Here is a 19,063-nt window from a genome sequence, read left to right on the forward strand (position 1 = left end):
CACCCTCCTCCGCTCCCCTCGTTGCGCGTGCCACCTCGTCCCTTCGTCCAACGAGCAACGACAACCGTCCGATCTACGGATCACGATATCTTTCGGGAAAATTCATAAAATGGTTCGTCGTATACTTCAGCCTTCGTATGCGTGCAGGAAGATCTACGACAGGGAGTCGTGGAACGCCATACGTATGTCATGCCTTTTTGGGATCTTCGAGTGCTGCGTGAAATCTGCGGCTGAGAACAAGCAAGATTCAATGGACATCATTACAGGAATAAATGTAGATCTTATACGAAGTCTACGTAGCTTTTGATGGTTTGCTTTGGAAGTCCCGTGATTCAGGAGACGATATCTTTTTTGGGGATTTCTGTCTTCGAGAATTGGGAAGAGAGAAGCCGACTTCAGATCCTAAAACAAACAAAAAGAGTCACAGGATCCAATTTTTACGTGACTGATCACACGCCCTTCCCGTCTCCAAGTAGCAGCTCGCTGCATACTTGCCCCTGCATTTCTCTTGAGGCTCTCCTCCTCTGCTTCTTGGGACGAACACAGTGTGTGCTTTAGTTCTTGTCGTCTAGGTTCTTACCGTCTCTGTCTGTCGTCTCAGTAGGGAAGCTGTGAGCGTACCTGCAATGGATGTCTGCTGTGTGGGATCGATGGCAAACGCGTGCTTCAGCCAGGTGAAAAGAGCAAGTGTTGGCTGCCGGGAGAGTGGGATTTGGGGAGACGGGATAGGAAATGGTCCGAAAACTACAAAGGTGTGGGATTCCAAGGTGGCAAAGAGTTTGAAGACTAGGAGCTCGTTTGGAGGGCGTAAGACTGGAGTTGCATTCTCTGTTCTCACTTCAGATGTCGACCAGGAGACCATGGTGAGTGAATCACTGCTAGACATTGTTACGCCGTGCCCAAATGCTGTTCTCACCATCTAAGGTTGTTGTTATGATCAAAGATCACAAGTCATCTCTAGTAACTTATATATTATGCTGTGACCTTCATCTGCTCGTATCTTCTTTGAGTTTGATTACTGTGTCAGCTAACTACATGATTTGATGCGTTTCTTCTGCACCATGAACTCACTTCTGCTTCTATTCTATAAATCGGATTGCTAACATTCTGTCACGACTTCAGGTTTTTCATGCACCAATGTTTGGTAGGCGAACCGCAGATCCAAAGAGTGTTGCTTCCATAATACTGGGGGGAGGGGCTGGCACTCAGCTTGTTCCTCTCACTAGTACCAGAGCCACTCCTGCAGTAAGAATTTAGTTTCTATGTTCTCATGACTATGTTTTCTGATTACAAATTGGATGCTTATTTTATGACTTGAGTTGATATTCAAGTCGAATTCACACCCTTTGATATGAGTTTAATGTTTCCTCAATTTTTGTCTTCATGAGAAAGGGAAGCTGATGATAGTCTATAAAATCATAGACGACAACTTGCATTTGTTTTTACAATGGTTGTGGTGTATGAGTACAAGTATTCAAGAAAACTGTGCCTCTTTGATGCCTTTGAGGAAGGGGATTCTGGATTGTTCTAATTGATCACTCGTATGTTATAATAAATCATATGCCGATCTTTCAGCAAGTAGTCGATGAAGCCATCAGATTGAGGATATTATCATTTGCAGGGTTTCATTTTTTTTCAGAATCAATTTAAGAATCGAATGTATGTTTTTTGCAACCTGTAGGTTCCAATTGGTGGATGTTATAGGCTGATTGACATTCCAATGAGTAACTGCATCAATAGTGGGATAAACAAGATCTTCATAATGACACAATTCAATTCGGCTTCACTGAATCGCCACATTTCTCGTACATATAACTTTGGGAATGGAATCAATTTTGGTGATGGATTTGTTGAGGTAATGCTTCCAAACTGACCAGAAATTATCGAATTCTTATGATGGTTGGACTCATCAGAAGCTGATAAGCAGGTTTTAGCAGCTACACAAACACCTGGAGAAGCCGGCATGAACTGGTTTCAGGGTACAGCAGATGCTGTCAGGCAATTCACTTGGGTATTTGAGGTGGGCACAACGTCATAGATCACATTTCATGAATTCATTTGTGTTGCATGAAAATTGTCAATTATGTTAAACTCCGTTCTTGCGCCTTTGTCAGGATAATAAGAACAAGAACATCGAACACATACTGATCTTATCTGGTGACCAGCTTTACCGGATGGACTATATGGACCTCGTGCAGGCATGTCTGAATTCACACAAAGAATTCTTTTTTACTTTGCTCAAAGGAGACTAATTACCTAAATGATCATGTACTATGGAATATGCAGAAACATGTTGATACCGGTGCTGACATAACAGTATCATGTGTGCCTGTGGGTCACAGGTAAATGATTTAACCTTATCAACTGTCCCTTATGATGATTTTGCTTTTCTCTCCTTCACCTAGTAGTTTTGTATTGAGAAGGATCATAGTCATCCAACTATTACTCTTGTCATGTAGAATGGCTAGAAGTATCCATTTGCTGATTTAATATTTGACATGTTAACTTACCATGTCTAGTGTCCTTTTCTGTGTTCCTCATGGCATACAACTTGGTCTATGGGCCTAAGGTCACACATGGTTTAAATTACTGGATTATTTTAATAGAGATTAAACCAAGAAGCCCTCTCTAGCTAATCATTTGTTCATCATCTGTGTTACTGCCCTATCTATTGTTCTTGTCTTCAATATATTCGATAAATTACTTGATACCATACGCAGATGGGTTACCAGTTCACAGATGTGGTACTTGATCACATTGAAATGCATCAATCAACTTTGCAACTGTTGTCATGGGTTTTATGAGCCATCTGATTATGTTTTCACCTCTATTGAGTTTTATTCTTGGTTTGCAAGGCTGGCACAGTTTACAAGCTTGAATCATCACCATGAGGCACCGAAACATCTTTGATCAATTTGTTATGTGCATTCCATATTGCCTCTCTGTTTTTTGACACTAAATTTGATTTTTGATCTTTCCAAAGCTTATGCAGCATACTCGTTTCACTCATCACAATGAGGCACCAAAAGATGTTTGATCTATTTGTTATGCGAATTATGTTAGTTTCGTGGCATATGAAAATACAAGTCTTTGATTCCTGCCATATTTTTCAATAAGCACATCGTTCAACATTTCTGTAATGTTTCCAATTTTTTCCTCTATTAAACAGAATGATACAAAGCTTAGTTTGTGGTCAAATCTCTAATTTTTCTCATAATAGTATTGCTTGGTACGTCGCAAACCTGACTTGCCCGAATCAAAGATCAATAGGTGGCTGCATACTTTTATACACTATTATTTGTTTATGTTGAATTGCTATATTTGCTTAATACTGATCTAGTAAATTATTGTCTATAAGCCGAGCATCTGATTACGGATTGGTGAAGATTGACGAGGCAGGTCGCATTATCCAGTTTTTTGAGAAACCCAAGGGTGCAGACTTGGAAGCTATGGTAAATTAGGCCACTTTTCTTTTTCTTTTTCCCTTTTTTGAATCAAATTGATGAGAATGTATGTGGCATCAAATAAAACATATCAGTAAGTAATAAAAAAAATGTTGAACCGCAGAATGATAATGGAACATTTCTCAGACTGTCACATCAAGATGCTATGAAATATCCATATATTGCATCAATGGGAGTCTATGTATTCAAACGAGATGTTCTTTTAAAGCTTCTAAGGTAGGTGTCTATTTCTAATGTTATTCTGCCATTATATTCTCCATATCTTATTCTATCTTTTCTTCTAGGTGGAATTATCCGAAATGTAATGACTTTGGATCAGAAATCCTTCCTTCTGCTGTAGAAGAGCATAATGTTCAGGTAACAGAGAATGTTTTTACTTGATCTCTCGGATCTGTAAGATGTAATTTGCTTAAGTTGGGCGTAAGGAATGTTGACAACTCGGCAGGCATATGCATTCAGTGATTACTGGGAAGACATTGGAACAATTAGATCGTTCTTTGATGCAAATTTGGCACTGACAGAACAGGTTGACACTAACCATGCAGATAATCCTTACTAAATGTTGTTTGTTTACTCTTCACATCATCCTGTCTTAATACCGAACCAATGAATACATCTGCATTTACCTCAGCACGACTTGAGTTTTAGCTTAACAAGCACTGATGAAACGATATTACCATTCTTTTGTTGCAGCCTCCGAAATTTCAGTTTTATGATCCAATGACACCCTTCTTTACATCACCGCGATTTCTACCCCCAACAAAGATCGAAAAGTGCAGGGTATGCTGTCACGAACGACCATTTTACTGCATCTTATGGCATGTTTAACCAAGAAGTCATATGCACAGGTTATGGATGCAATCATCTCGCATGGGTGCTTCCTGCGTGAATGTAGCGTGGAGCGTTCTATAGTTGGAGTGCGTTCACGTCTAGATTTTGGTGTCGAGCTCAAGGTTTGCTTTCGCTTTACCGAACTTGTTGAAATACCTTCGTATGGATTAGCTAAAATGTTCTTGATACGGATAATGTGATTCGAATGTTGTAATGTACATCAAGATTACTGCTTCAATTGAAAGGAAAGCTTGTTTCATCACAATTTCTGCCTGATATGATCATAGACATGTATTTATTTCACATCGGCACCACAGGATACGATGATGATGGGTGCTGATATCTATGAAACCGAAGCGGAAATTTCTTCTCATCTGGCCGATGACAAGGTCCCAATTGGTGTAGGACAAAAAACCAAGATCAGGTGAGACCTTTGAAACATTTTTACGACGAACACTGGAAAATGCTGACTCTCGTTTGCTGATCTCCAGGAATTGTGTCATCGACATGAACGCGAGAATAGGAAAGAATGTGGTCATAGCAAACAAGGATGTAAGCACTCTTACTTGACCTCGTCTCCTGAAAGATTCTGTCGATGCTAACCAGCATAAGATTCACCATTGTAACAGGGAGTCCAAGAAGCTGATAGGGCAAGTGAGGGCTTCTACGTACGATCGGGGATCGTGGTGATTCTGAAGAATGCTACCATCAAAGATGGAACAGTAATATGATACGAAGGATTCAGCAAGGAAGAAGAAGAAGATGCATGCCTTACAAAGAATAAGCTGCAGTAGTGCAGCTTCATCCTTGTCTGTGAATTACGAGTTTCTATTTGATTTGGTAGCTTTGTATGTGCCCAATAATAACTTCATCAGCAACCTGCTCTGTTCTGTAAATAGACCCTTTGCTTTGTAGTATTAATATGAATCTGCCCTTCATAATTACTTCATCTCATTAAGAATTAACTTGTCAGATCATGAGATTTGCACTTGTATCTTAGGCAGATCAGTACAACGTTTACTAGAAGCGATGCATGATGGAGATAGAACATCGTCGTATCTTCCAATTCTCCTGGATGACAAAGATCATCCACCACAAGGAGAGTCACGATCTCACCTGTTGACGTATATGGAATCCTACCGCATGCTCAGTTTCCTGCACCCTTTCCCTTGTGGGGAGCCTTCAGTTGTTTCTCTCTCATGGCCTTTGCCTTCTTGAGCTTGGCAATGTTTCGCTCTCCGGCACGCAACCTCCCCAGGTAGCGAAGCTGCCGAGACTGGACGGTGATGATTCTGGTCGTCGATGGTGCTTCGCTGAGAACCACTTCATACCCGTCTCTGTACGAATCCATGCCTTGGGCCATCAGCTGCCAGAAGCAGCTACCTGCGGTGGCACCGCCGCTGCTGGCCGACGAGTAGATCTTGGAGTACACAGCTCCGAACATGGCGTCCCTCTGCTCGCTGCTGAAGCCGGGATCCTTGGATGACTTCCCGAACTCCGTCACCAGCAATGGCTTCCGCAGCACATCGCGCGCGTCCTCGATGTGGACGTCGAGCCAGTTGTTGAGGAACGCGAGCTGCGATTGATCGTCCGAGTTGGGTAACCTGTTCATGGATTCAAAGCCGGATCAGGGCATAAAAAACGGATGAACCGCGTCGCATCTGATGAGGACACCATACCATTGATCGGGGTAGGAATGAAGGGTGGCGAAATCGATTCCAGGAATCTGGTTGTTGGCGATGAAATCAGTTCCGACTTGGAAGCTTGGATTGGCTTGCTTCTGTGGAGATGATTCGCCGTAGAACCCCTCTAAACCGGCTTCCAGCAAATGGTTGCTGTCAATGGATTTCAAGTAGGCAGCCATCTCCGTGATCCAATCCTGGATAACAATCAAAGGAAGGAAGAGCTCCTTTTATGCTGGTGACAAAGAAGAAGCCCCACGAGGTTGCAGTTTGTTCCAATTAACCTGTATGCTCTTCCCCGACAGATCCGAGGGGCATCTGGGCTCATTCATGAGTTCCCATGCAAAGACTGTTGGATCATCCTTGTAGGCAACTCCAGTTATGTTGTTGACTCTTGTGAGCACAGTCTACAGAAATGGAAGAAGCAACAGTTGTTAGCTTGCCATGCTCACACGAATGGATTAATCATTCGTATTACCTTGACATGATCTTTGAAGTAACCTTTGACAACAGGGTCGGTGAAGAACTCATCTTCAGATCCAATTTCGTGCCCCTGATCCCTTGCCCATTGGACATACTGCTTCCTGCCTCCATAGTTGTCATAGCTGTTGACCAAGCTCAGTATGAGCCTGATCCCATACTTGCCGGCCTCAGACACCACAAAATCCAACCCCTTGACCAAGAGAAAGCGATGGCGTAAGATAACAAAACAGATCTTTCAAGGATGCACAGAGACAAGGGGAGACCTGAAAGGTCTGTTCATTGTAGGAGCCTGGGGAGTACTGCAAGGCATTGCTCCCTCCATCACTGAAAGCCCATGTCCTGGCCACAGAGAGTTCATGGCTGGAGGCGTCACTCAGTGCAGATGAGACCTTGTCTCTCTGAGAAGGATCTGAGGCCAGGGTCATCATCCAGTAGGCATTGAAGCCATTGGCAAAGAATGGATTGCCATTGAGAACAAAGTGCAGCCCACTTATCCCAATGAACTCTCCTCCTACAGCCTCAACACCATGATGTGCGCCAAACAGCAGGACCAAAACGACAACTAAAAGCTTCATCCTCCTCCTGCGGCTTCTTCCTCTCCCGTAGATGGCGATGCAGGAAGAGGAGGCCTCGGTGGGAGGGTATAAATAGCAGCAGCTGCTGCCTTCTTCCTCTCTGTCCTCGGTGTCTGGTGCAGAGAACCTAAGGGATAACCTGAGCACTACCAAGGATCAGGCATCCTCCATCGTAGATGTTCGAGGTTGTCAGGCTCTGCATGTGACCTATCACTCGACCGCTATGGTAATTTGCACAGTTAAGAATGTTCTGTATTCAGCAGAGATCATATGTTTCTGGCAAGTGGTTGGATCACCGCGATGTTTGCTGTGGCTTGGGATGGTTACTTGACAGACACCAATCCCATGCCCAAGTAGGACCTTAGTTGGTTATGTTTCGAGGTTTACTGGGTCAGCTCGATGCAATCCCATGCCCAAGTAGGACCTTAGTTGGATCACTGGGAACGTTACTTGACAGACACCAAGACAAGCTCGCTCGGGAGATTGGTTTAGCTAGAGGAGAAGCTCGGGAACAGTATGAATCAGACACCCATCACTAGAGGAAAAGGGTGCAAAGCTGCTTTGAGATTTGGCGCCAACGCGATTAGGATCGGTGGCAGGGCTACCGCCATTGCACGTGATGTGTCCACCGCTCCCCCATGCAGAGTCGCGTCCGCGTGCTCGAATCTATCCATCTTTTTATCCGTCCGTCTCTCTACGTCGAACCCCGGGTTCTGTCAACTTATCACATTGGGCGAAGAACAAGATACGACATTGGCGAAGGGTGATGGGTAAGCACAGGGACTGATGGGAAACCAGATGTAGACCACCACCACCATCATCTTCTTCTTCTTCGAGGAAGAACGGTGGACGCGAACAAATGCAGGGCATGTTCTTCGTTCAACATCTGTGCAGATAGGAGATAAGCTTTGGGTGGGCGTTCAGAGAGTCGTATGACCTCTTCTGGTTAGGGTTTGTGGTGCGAGTTCGTAGGAGGTAGAGAGGCTCGTTGCTCGTGCCAGCATCTGCGGCTTTCGATGGAAAGGAAGGAAATGGGAATGGGTGATGTGACGAGATGACATGGGAATGCGTGATGAACTTCTTTGGTCAGGCGAAGCAGTGCGGCTTCCACATGCACATCGGTGCGGCGGAGTTACGCAGCAGAGCAGAGGTGATGGGAGGGGGGGTTAAATGTAAAGATGGATCTTTGTGGAGAGAATGTTAAATGTAATGACATATATGGATTATATCATTTTACATTACAAGAGATATACCATAAAAAAAATATTTAGTCTAAGAGAGGATCGGCCATCGGATCTGTTCAATTTTTTGTGTGCTGATCTCCAGAGTTCATGCGTTCACATTTTTTTTCGACTTAACATAATTATCTGATGATTGATGTAAATATGAACAATTTGAGGCCAGTATAACTAAATGGAATAAAAATATTTGATATGTGATATGAGCCATTTTGTTGCAAATAATATGTTCCACGCAAAGATTAGACATAACAGATGAGTTACAGTTGACACTTCTACAAGGCTCGTATCTGACCACCGTAGCCATAGTATCTGAGAAGACCTTCATCCTGTCGCCAGTTTTCTTTCACCTTCACTTCCACCTGCCCAATCCATGACACAACAGTGAGAGAAGGATGGCAGCATAAAATGCTAGAAAGAGTTCAGAAGGCAGAACATATGCCTCTGCACAGGACCTCAAGAAAGACTTTCTTTTGCAGAAAGTCTTCGATGTCGAGCCTTGCAGCTGTTGCTAGCACCTTCAGCGCCTTCCCACCCTGCATTCGAATGGAGAAGTATGTATAAGATTTCGATATGAAATGATACGAAAATATCGTAGAATACCTTGTTAATATAGGTATGAGAAACAAATAACTACAAGCAACAACTTTTAGGGTGTATGTGAACTATACAATCTTCAAAGATAAATATTTCGGAAGCTTAAGCTTTTCCCATACTTTGTGTTCTTGAGTTTCATTAACACTTCTCCTTTATGAGTCAAGTTGTTCGGTGGTGAAAAAGCAAAATTAGCACGAATAATTGCCAGAAAGTTAAGATCATGCATCTGTGGAAGTTCAGAAAAAGCATTCAGTTTTAGTCGGTACATTGGTTATTTGTCAATGAGGGTTTAGCTCATGACATGTTTGGAAGTCCTCAACCATGCTTCCCGATCAAAAAAAATGAAAGAAGACTTCAATATCCAAGCTTAGCTCATACGTAGCTTGCTTCCTTCTGGGTGTAATGCAGTGCCAAATTAAAATATCCAACAAGCATAAGCACGAGCTCTCCTTGAAAAGGCAGTGACTCGACCGCACCTACCAGTATGACTACCTTCACATCGGTCACTAGCCCTCCCTTTGGCATCCCCTCCTTGCAGTTAAAGATGACAATTTTGGACATGGCCAACTTCCATAGTGTGACGGTTGATGTGTAGAAGGCCTGGGAGCTATTCCATTGTCGTATACGATTATTAGTGATTTTGGCTTCATGCAGGCGAGTTGCAGCATGATGTCAGCAGAAGATTAAAAAAGAGTGAAGATTGTCATTGTATTGGCTCGATTGACCCAGGATAGAGATACTTGCAATTAGTGGCCTAACTAGTAGGAGTTCTACATTCATTCATGCCCTGATGATTACCAACAATTTTCATGCGTAAGTCTATTAACAAATGTCCCTTGATAAGAAAGAATAAGCATTTTACATTTTGAGTTGGAAAATCATTTGAAACAACACTTGCATCCTATGAAGATGTGACTGTTAGAACATAAAGGAAAACCCCAAAATTTCCACTTGTTGGAACTGGCAGAGGAAAAACTCAAAATTTTCCCTCCTTCCGTAAGAGCTTAGTCCCACACCACCAGGGGAGAATTCACTCCCTCTCCTCATCCATGATCCATCCCTCCTTTTAGCCAACCAGGAGCCTAAATAGAAGGGTTAATTGGATCTACATCCATCCCTTGCATGTGGGTTGGATTGAGTCAAATGTCGATGGATGCCGGCTTAACCAAATTAACTTTATTTTATTTTCTTTTACCAATTTATCCTTGGACTAGGTATGACATCTTGCATTGGATTCCCGATTTTGTTGCACGATCCAATGCATGTGATCGGACAATTGCTGTTCTCATTGCGTACAAAATCTCATGCAAGATGTTAATACCTAATCCAAGAACAAAATTTTAAAAAAAAGAAAAAAAAAGTAGAGTGAATTTGTTAAGCCTGTATTCATCCACATAGGTTAACTTGATGAAAACTCTTCGGTGACACGGTGGACTAAAGTCCTCAAAGAGGCAGAAGAACAAGAAATTCGAGTTTTTTCTTATTGTTCCAACAATCTCTACACAAAAACTCAAAATTTTCAAATTCTTATATAACTAAATAAATAAATAAATAACCAACAACATTTATTTATTTATTTACTTACTTAAGGATTTAAAAATTTTGAGTTTTTTGTGGGGATTGTTGGTCTTGTAAGGGAAAAAAACTCAAATTTACTCTTTTCCTCGATTCTTGTTAGGACATTTAGTTCCAGTTAATCCCACATTGAAAGTAAGGACATCCCTCTTAAAATCCACTAAGTACTTTGGTAGAAAGGATGGTTGGATCTAACTATCCAAACATGCATGATTTGGATCAGATTGAATTTTATCCTAAACTTTCTTTTAATGATTTTACCTTTTGACCCAATTTAGTGCCACAGATTTCACCGTTGCATCCTGCGATCCGGGAACACATCCCAGGGAATGATTCCTGGGGTGATGTGGCATCCCTTGATTTGGTGGAGGGCCCAATCAAGAGTTGGATTGCTATCTTTTTCTTTCTTCTCTTATAGTCCATTTTACTATCTATTTTCTTTCAATTTTTCATTTGATTTTGTTGGTGTTGGAACGTCTTTATCATTCTTCATGATCATGCTCATAGAACAACAAATCTTGATTGTATGTTGGGAAATTTACTGACCAATGCCTGCATGGGATGAATAAATATACTAAGGATGACGTTTACACACATCTGAATTTCATTTCTTTCAACTCTGCTTTCAATTTTGTTTTATAACAATGTAATCGAAGTTAGACTCATATCATTTTTCCAATAGCAACAGGAAGCCTAAAACATGAATTGACATAAGAATGCCAAAAACATTCCAATGGCCATGCACGGAAAGTTGTCAAAGCATAACTGGAAGAACAAAAAGTGAAATGCCTTTGCAAAGTAAACGAAGAAGATTCACTATTTACATCAACAAGGTTTCGTGAGATACCTTGCCAATGAGAATGATCTTTTGTGATTCCTTCTCGACCACAATTTCAACTTGAATGAAGTCTTTGGATGTAGGCCTGCTGATGTAGTTCAAAACATTGACCTATAAAGTGTGAAATAGAATTAACAATTACTTTGTTAAACCAGAGAATAGGAAAGCTTGTTTGTGATCAATCATCTTAGAATCATGGAATTAAAAAACCTGGCATGCATATGGAACTTCATTTCTGTATTGCGTGAAGATTTTCTCCCTAACAATTTCTGCAACAAAGAATCTCTCAGGATGTTCGCTAGCTATATCCTGAAACCGAAAAGATGAGAGATGGGTCTTCTTCTGAATAGAAGTTTTCATGTCATATGAAGACTAAATTAATAATTAATCAAACTAAGGTAACTAAGATATTCAAGCAGTGCAGTAAGAGTATAAAGGTAGGAAACAAATGAGAAAAGTCAAGGATGCAACAACCTTGGGATAATAAGCAGGACCAAAGGGGAGTTTTGAAAGTATCCAGTCTTTGACATCATCCACTCCCTGACCAAATTTGGCACTTACAGGTATGACATCATCAACATTGGTAAACTTCTGGTACCACTGCAAAATGGGCCATTTTCAAGTTAACTAACATGACAAAACATGTAAAGAATATACAAATTGTTTAAAACATGAAAAAAGTAAATCACGGCGATCAACTAAAGGAATAAGTATAGAAGTGCAACCTCGAGTCTCTTTGCAATTTCTCCAGGTTTAATTAAATCCTTCTTGTTCAATACCAATAGAATAGGAAGGTTATCCCTGAGAGTTCCAATACCTTCTTCTAGCACATCATCAATCTGAAATTCCAGAAAATGTACAAGTCGAAAAAGTTTGATGTTGATTTTTAGATTAAAAAAATATTCACATAGAAGTTACCTTGTGAGGTACTTTACAAGCATCAACAACTACAAGAACACAGTCTGCATTAATAGCTGCACTCCTGACATTTTTCATCATCATAGAATCCAACATATGCATCTTCTTTTCAATTACACCAGGCGTATCATAAAGTATCATCTGCAAACTAACACATTAATGAGATTAGAAACCAAAATAAGCTCATCAGAACTCCATGCGCTAATTGCTTCAAACATCTATTTTTGATATTAACAAGTACAAAATTATAATTGGTCAATCAATGAAAGTATAGTACCTGGTATTCAGGACCAGAGCATATACCAAGAATTCGATGGCGCGTGGTTTGAGGTTTCTCAGTTACAATCGAAAGTTTTTGGCCTATCATCTGGTTTGAGAGTGTACTCTTCCCAACATTGGGCCTGCCAAGCACAGCTACATAACCTGCAGTTACAAATTCATGGATCAATTTCTATCACAAAGCCACATGACATGTAACAAAACACAGGAATTTCAAAGTTCTTAGTAGTACTAATGCACCCTGAATACACCAACAGAACAATCATCCTGAATTCAGTCTCCATATCTCTAAATTATGCACTACTCATCCTTTCTCTTTTTACTCAGGACTTGTTCCGACCCCAAAAGGGCGAGTTGATAGAACTTCAGACTTAGCCACTTTAGATCATTAATTCACAACGAAACCCAAACGGCATAATCCTTATCACCCTTCAGTTCCACTACTTGCTTTTGAAATGTGACTCCAAGTTCCATTCTGCAATTTCAAATAATAGAAAATTCTGGTCTGATAACACGCTAAGATAGCCAACACTAGCATGCACTCACCAAATTCTGAGAAAAAGGTTGCGGAATGCGAAAGTTTAAGAAAACCATACGTGCAATATGGGAATCAGTACACTTCAGAATGACCTACACTTTTTTATGCAGAGTGGCGATACTTTGTGCAGGAAAAGACAGGGTTTGCCAAGGTACAAATCCTTCTACCGAACATAATGACCTCCCTTTGTATTCTTTCTATGTCACCTCGACAGAACAATCGTTCAACTTAGTTCTTTCTTCTGTATTGCCCAGATGTATCACTCGATCGGAAAGCAAACGCAGAATACATGTGGAAATGAATGATCCGCTTCCGTCATCACCCGCCAAACCCTTTTCTATCGTTTCCATCTACGGAACTAGGGCCAAATTGTGCCACATTATCATGTGAACATATCCAGAAGAAGAAATTTTCGATATCAGGACCAATGAAGATTCAATTTTGCGGCTCCAAGATAGTTAAAGGCATCAATTTCATGACTAGGGGACCGCATACAACCGAAAAGAAATCGGAAAGAAGAGCGCAAGGAGAGGAACTGACCGCTTCGGTGGTTACGGCAAGTGGAGCGGTCGGGGTCGAGCTCCTCGAGCTCGTATTCATCGAGCAACGCGAGGCTCCTATCCGGTTTCTCGCTCAGCGAGAGCAACGAAGCCGAAGGATTACTGGAAGTCAAATAAGGCTCTCCCTCCTCCTCATCCTCGTTACTTCCACAAGGGATGCTACTCCTTTGACTGTTCTCGAGAGACGCGGCCAATCTTGCAACTGGGGGGCGAAATGGGCTTCGCGAAGAAAAAGGAGAGAGGGAAGAGGACTCGCAGTGAAAGATGCGTGAAGAAGGAAGGAGGAGAAGGAGGGGGGAGCCGCCCTCCCTCGCGGAGGTCGGGGGCGGCGCCGCGTAGATGCGGAGGGCCGCCAAACCCAGCTTCATTTCCCCAGGCCAAATCGGGGGATTCCGGCGAGGAGCCGAGGAGATAGATAAGATAACTGTGTTTCCGGGTCGGATCCATTTAGAACCGATCCGAATCCAGTAACTAATCAAGGTGTGTCACCTTCTTCCTCGAGCATCTTGATCACTCAAGGTGTTTGATCTCCTCAATCCGCCTTCCGCCGCCGTCGTTCTCGTCCAAGTCGAGTAACCGCTGCCGGCAGTTGCCTCGCCGGCTCTTGCGACGACCCGAAGCATCCGACATGGCTGGTGGCCATGGGTCTTGCTTGAGTTGGGCATTTGGAATGGGCTGAAATGTTGAGTGGCAGACGAGCATTCCCTCTCGTGTTCAGAATGGGCTGAAATGGAAGTGCCGAAGCATGTTCAGCATGTAAGCATAAAGATATGTAATTATATTATATTAAAATACGAAAATAACTATTATGTTAGGATTACAATCAAATGTATAGATTTAATTATAACGTACCTTTTGATGTCTCAAAGATGCTTGTTTGATCCGCTAAGCATCATCTTTAATCAAAATCACTGCACTGCAGTATGAAGTAGATCCTTTTTCCTCTCTCCTTTGACAGAGAGAGATGCGTCTATACATATGTACGATAAGATCTTAAGAGATTTCCTCATGTGCAGGACAATCCTGTAATAGTTTTTATAGTCCATAATGACTCCTGTAATTTATCTTGTCAAGACAATCATATTATTACATTCAATCATAATATGCATAAACATAAATGTAAATAAGATAGTAGAAACAGATAACTTTAATTAAGCAAGAAGAATTTTAATAATAGCATCCACATAAACATGCATTATTATATCCTTTATGACTTGCTCACAAGCCCCATTCTAAGAAATGTTCTTTGAATATTTTACAATGTAAGGCTTTTATCAATGGATCAGCAATCATCATAGTGGTACTTAAGTTCTCAATTGATACTTATTGTTTTTAAACTTTTTCTCTAATTACCAAGTACTTTATCTCAATGTGCTTAGAACCATTAGAGAAGAAAACTGCTGCGGTGTTATCACAAAATATCTTTAGTGGCCTGGCAATTAAGTCGACCACACCAAGTCCTGAGATAAAATTTCATAGCCATAAAGCTTGATTTGTTGCCTCAAAGCATGCCGCAAATTCAGCTTCCATTATTGATAATGCAATAAGCTATTGCTTTGTAATTTTCCAAGAAATTGCCCCACCAGCTAACATAAATACAAATCCTGAAGTGGACTTCCTATTGCCGTGGTAATTTGTAAAATCAGCATCTGAATATCCTATCACATCAAGCTGATCTGATCTCCTACATGTGAGCATATAATCTTTCATCCATATCTCATTACTTTCTTTGCAGCTTTCCAAAGTTCCATTCATGGGTTGCTTTGGTATCTTCCCAGCATTGCAACTGCAAACCTGATATTTGGTCTTATAAATGTTTGAGCATATAATAGACTTCCAACTGCGCACCCATAAGGAATATTCTTCATTTGATTCTTTTCTAAGTCATTTCTTGAGCTAGTTTTGATTGAATTTTTCACCTCTAGTAATAAGTACATCATTAGCTGAGCAAAACTGTATATTAAATCTCTCCAAGATACGATGAATATATCCTTTCTGAGATAATCCTAATAACCCTTGAGATCTATTCCTGAATATCTCAATGCCAATAACATAGGTTGTCTCATTCATATCAACCATCTTAAAGTTCTTGTTGAGAAATATCTTAGATCCAATTTTTTTTCATATGGATTAAATACTCTTATCTTTGTAGGACACCCCCAAATATGTAAATATCTTAGACTGGGCTTCCTATCAGTCCATAACTCAAATGAAGTCGATGAAACTGACTTACTAGGAATCCTGTTCAAGATGTACATGGCTGTCCTAAGAACTTCACCCCACATCGACTCAGGTAAAGATGAATAACTCATTATGCTCCTAACCATGTCCATCAGAGTACAATTTCGCCTTTCAGTAACATCGTTCTGCTGTGGCACATCTGGTAATGCATATTGAGCATAAATACCTTGTTCAAGATGTACATAGTTGACTTACTAGGAACCCTGTTCAAGATGTACATAGTTGTCCTAAGAGCTTCACCCCACATCGACTCAGGTACAAAGGAATAACTCATCATGCTCCTAACCATGTCCATTAGTGATTTTGCCTTTCAGCAACATCATTTTACCGTGGCACATCTGGTAATGCATATTGAGCACAAAATATCCCGTTGTTCTAAGAATCTAGCAAACGGACCAATATTCTGACCAGATCCATTATATTTGCCATAAAATTCATCACCTCTGTCAGATCTGATCATTTTAACTTTTCTATCTAATTGTCCCTCAATCTCATTTATGTACACTTCAAGAGTATTAACGGCTTAAGACTTTTCATGTATTAGATAAACATAGTCATATCTAGACATATCATCTATAAATGTGATAAAATACTTTTATCCACTAAAATAAGGAATATGGAGTGGTCCACAGATATCGGTATGAATAATCTCAATGAGTTCTTTACTTCTTGTGGCATTTTCATAGTTTGCTTTTCCTTAATGCAATCCATACAAATATCAAAATCAATAAAGTCTAAATGTTCCAAAATATTATCCTTCATTAATCTTTCAATTCTTTTCTAGGAAATATGCCTCAATCGTCTATGCCATAATATAGAAGATATTTCATTATTGAAACTACGTTTCAATCCAACACTTGATTGTAGGGTCATTAATGTCTTTACAAACTCAAGATTTAAATTAATTCTGTACAAACCATCACATAGAATTCCAGAACCAACTTTTATTGAATCATAAAATATGCTGAGTTTGTCACTATCAAAAGAAAGACGATATCCTAACCCATCAATTCTAGAAAGAGAAACCAAATTTTTAGAAATTGTAGGGACATAACATGTGTTAACAAGATCCATCAAGTGACTCGTCTCTAAGCGTAGACGATAAGTTCCCATTGATATCACTTTCGCTTTAAGACGATTTACCATAACAATGAATCTTTTATATTCTTTCGGTTTCCGAATTGAAGTAAATCCCTGTATGTTATTTGTAACATTAGTTGAAGCACTAGAATCAATCCACCAAGTGTTAGAAGGAACTTCTGTAATATTTGATTCGAAACATACGAAGGTCGAGTTAATATCTTTCTTTTCGAACCAAGTCTTGCGTTTAATGTATTTCTTCTTCACGTGTCCTTTCTTGCTACAAAAGAAGTACTTTACCGTAAAGGCTTTCTTTTCATTAGTCTGTTTAACATTTCTAGACCCGGCGAGTTTCTTTGATTGATAATATTTCAATTTTCTTTTCTTATTATCAGCTCCTTGAATAGTAGCCATGACATTATATGAACTTTCCTACCGTAATCTTAATTCTTCCTGAACACATATGTTAGTCAACTCATTCAAGTTCCACTTATCCTTATTTGTATTATAGTGAATCTTGAATGGGCCAAACTGAAAAGAAAGAGAATTGAGAATAAACTGCACGAGGAAAGACTCATCAATATTCATGCCTAATGTTTTAAGTTTTGTAGATTTATCAGCCATATTGAGGATGTGATCCTGAATTCCTCGAGTACCATCATATTAAGCCATAGTCAGTTCTTTCATTAATATGCCACTTATCAACATATTTAAATTTACCTTCAATAATTTTTAAATATTCTTTTGTGCTAGTTGCAATCGGTAATGAAGTCTTTATGTTATTTGTAATTGTCATTCTTATGAATATTAAACTAAGCCTATCAGATCTTTCTCAAGCATTCATTTCATTAACTTGTTCTACAGTACTTTCATCAGTCAAGTCTACAGGCTTTTCAACAAGTAATGCTAAATCAAGATCTAATACACCCAGTATGAATTGCACATGCTCTAACCATTTTGAATAATTTGATCCAGAGAGTACAAGAACACTAGAAGCATAAAAATGTATATGCGAAAGTACCACTGCAAAAATATATGATAATATTAATGCTTTGAGTTTGTCAAAAATTAATGAACTATTAATATTATCTATATTACACCTTTGGGTGAAATATTAACATGTTCACTCAAGAATATTTATGGAGGACTGATACCATCCTTGTAGAATAGTATTATTACCTTAGGGTATACAACCCTAAACTGCAAAAATATCCAAAATAGTATCATCCTACCCTATCACATAATTATTTGAATTAGATTCTCCTTCGGGATTATCTAAATATCCTAATTATATATGTCATATAAATATTATTTTCTTAATATAATTTAAGACTAATTATTTAATATTATTTTATAAGTCATTACTCTAGGTACTTTGATGGCTAAAAAACTAATGTAATAATATAAAATAAAAATTTTAAATATTTTATAAATGATAAAACTTTTATTGTAATTCATATCACAAAAGTCTATCATCCCATGCCACTTTGGCAACTACTAGTCATATAAAACTTAGGAAGATGAATTACAAATAATATTCATCAATTTTTTTTATTTTTGCTAAGCAGTTCAATAATAAAATAATCATAATAATTATTAAATATTAATACTAAGTAGTTTAATAATAAATAATTATTATTATTGAACATTAATGCTAAATAGTTTAATAATAAATAATAATAATAATTAAATATTAATGCTAAAATAATTTAATAATAAATAACAACCATAATAATTATTGAACCATCAACCAGAAAACTCATATGATAATCATGATAACATATAATAATGCCTTTGTGAAAGGTAAATATTATTTCACAATTTCAAATATATACATGTGAATAAGTAAATAAAATTTTAAGAATAATAATTGGATTTTGATTTTATTTACCACATGTATAATCAATAATTCATGTGAGAAAACTATAAAGGAAACCATAATTTATATTTTTTAATCAAAATTAAATCCAATCAAATAATAAAAGAATAATCATGATTAAATTTAATCATAATTATAATAAATCATATTTATTAATTTTATAATTAAGAATATAAACTAAATTTCTTAATTTCGATAAAATTATAAATATTTGAAAGGATATAAATCGAAAAATATGTGATTTATGAATGACAGAACTATAATTTGAAATAAATTAGACACAAG

General features: G+C 39.0%; 3 protein-coding genes across 4 annotated transcripts; 1 reads left to right on the forward strand and 2 right to left on the reverse strand.

Annotated features, from left to right (window-relative positions):
• The first annotated feature begins 92 nt into the window (after positions 1–92).
• LOC103997128 (glucose-1-phosphate adenylyltransferase large subunit 1) lies at positions 93–5,244 on the forward strand. The gene is made up of 15 exons (XM_009418273.3): positions 93–863; positions 1,123–1,245; positions 1,682–1,855; positions 1,928–2,020; positions 2,115–2,198; positions 2,287–2,342; positions 3,359–3,452; positions 3,568–3,680; positions 3,749–3,821; positions 3,910–3,990; positions 4,158–4,244; positions 4,313–4,417; positions 4,613–4,719; positions 4,787–4,847; positions 4,925–5,244. Exons 1-15 carry the CDS (start codon positions 627–629, stop codon positions 5,024–5,026), a joined length of 1,590 nt encoding a protein of 529 aa, XP_009416548.1. The 5' UTR covers positions 93–626; the 3' UTR covers positions 5,027–5,244.
• LOC135592609 (mannan endo-1,4-beta-mannosidase 1-like) lies at positions 5,230–7,072 on the reverse strand. Its single transcript, XM_065082161.1, has 5 exons — positions 6,724–7,072; positions 6,456–6,650; positions 6,262–6,384; positions 5,975–6,174; positions 5,230–5,899 (listed from the first exon to the last, which is right to left on the reverse strand). Exons 1-5 carry the CDS (start codon positions 7,033–7,035, stop codon positions 5,443–5,445), a joined length of 1,287 nt encoding a protein of 428 aa, XP_064938233.1. The 5' UTR covers positions 7,036–7,072; the 3' UTR covers positions 5,230–5,442.
• A 1,369-nt stretch (positions 7,073–8,441) lies between these two features.
• Positions 8,442–13,979, reverse strand: LOC103997130 (GTPase ERA1, chloroplastic). Of its 2 annotated transcripts, none has more exons than XM_009418274.3 (9): positions 13,559–13,979; positions 12,479–12,624; positions 12,202–12,342; positions 12,009–12,122; positions 11,758–11,883; positions 11,494–11,592; positions 11,293–11,394; positions 8,729–8,809; positions 8,442–8,635 (listed from the first exon to the last, which is right to left on the reverse strand). In XM_009418274.3, the coding sequence occupies exons 1-9, from the start codon at positions 13,944–13,946 to the stop codon at positions 8,549–8,551; spliced, it is 1,284 nt and encodes a 427-aa protein (XP_009416549.2). In that variant the 5' UTR covers positions 13,947–13,979; the 3' UTR covers positions 8,442–8,548. The 2 variants fall into 2 exon arrangements, with proteins under 2 accessions (XP_009416549.2, XP_064938235.1); XM_065082163.1 differs by having other exon boundaries at positions 8,716–8,809; positions 13,559–13,973.
• Positions 13,980–19,063: the final 5,084 nt, after the last annotated feature.

Source organism: Musa acuminata, chromosome BXJ1-9 (genome assembly GCF_036884655.1).
Source record: "Musa acuminata AAA Group cultivar baxijiao chromosome BXJ1-9, Cavendish_Baxijiao_AAA, whole genome shotgun sequence".
In the NCBI taxonomy this organism is placed as follows: domain Eukaryota; kingdom Viridiplantae; phylum Streptophyta; class Magnoliopsida; order Zingiberales; family Musaceae; genus Musa; species Musa acuminata.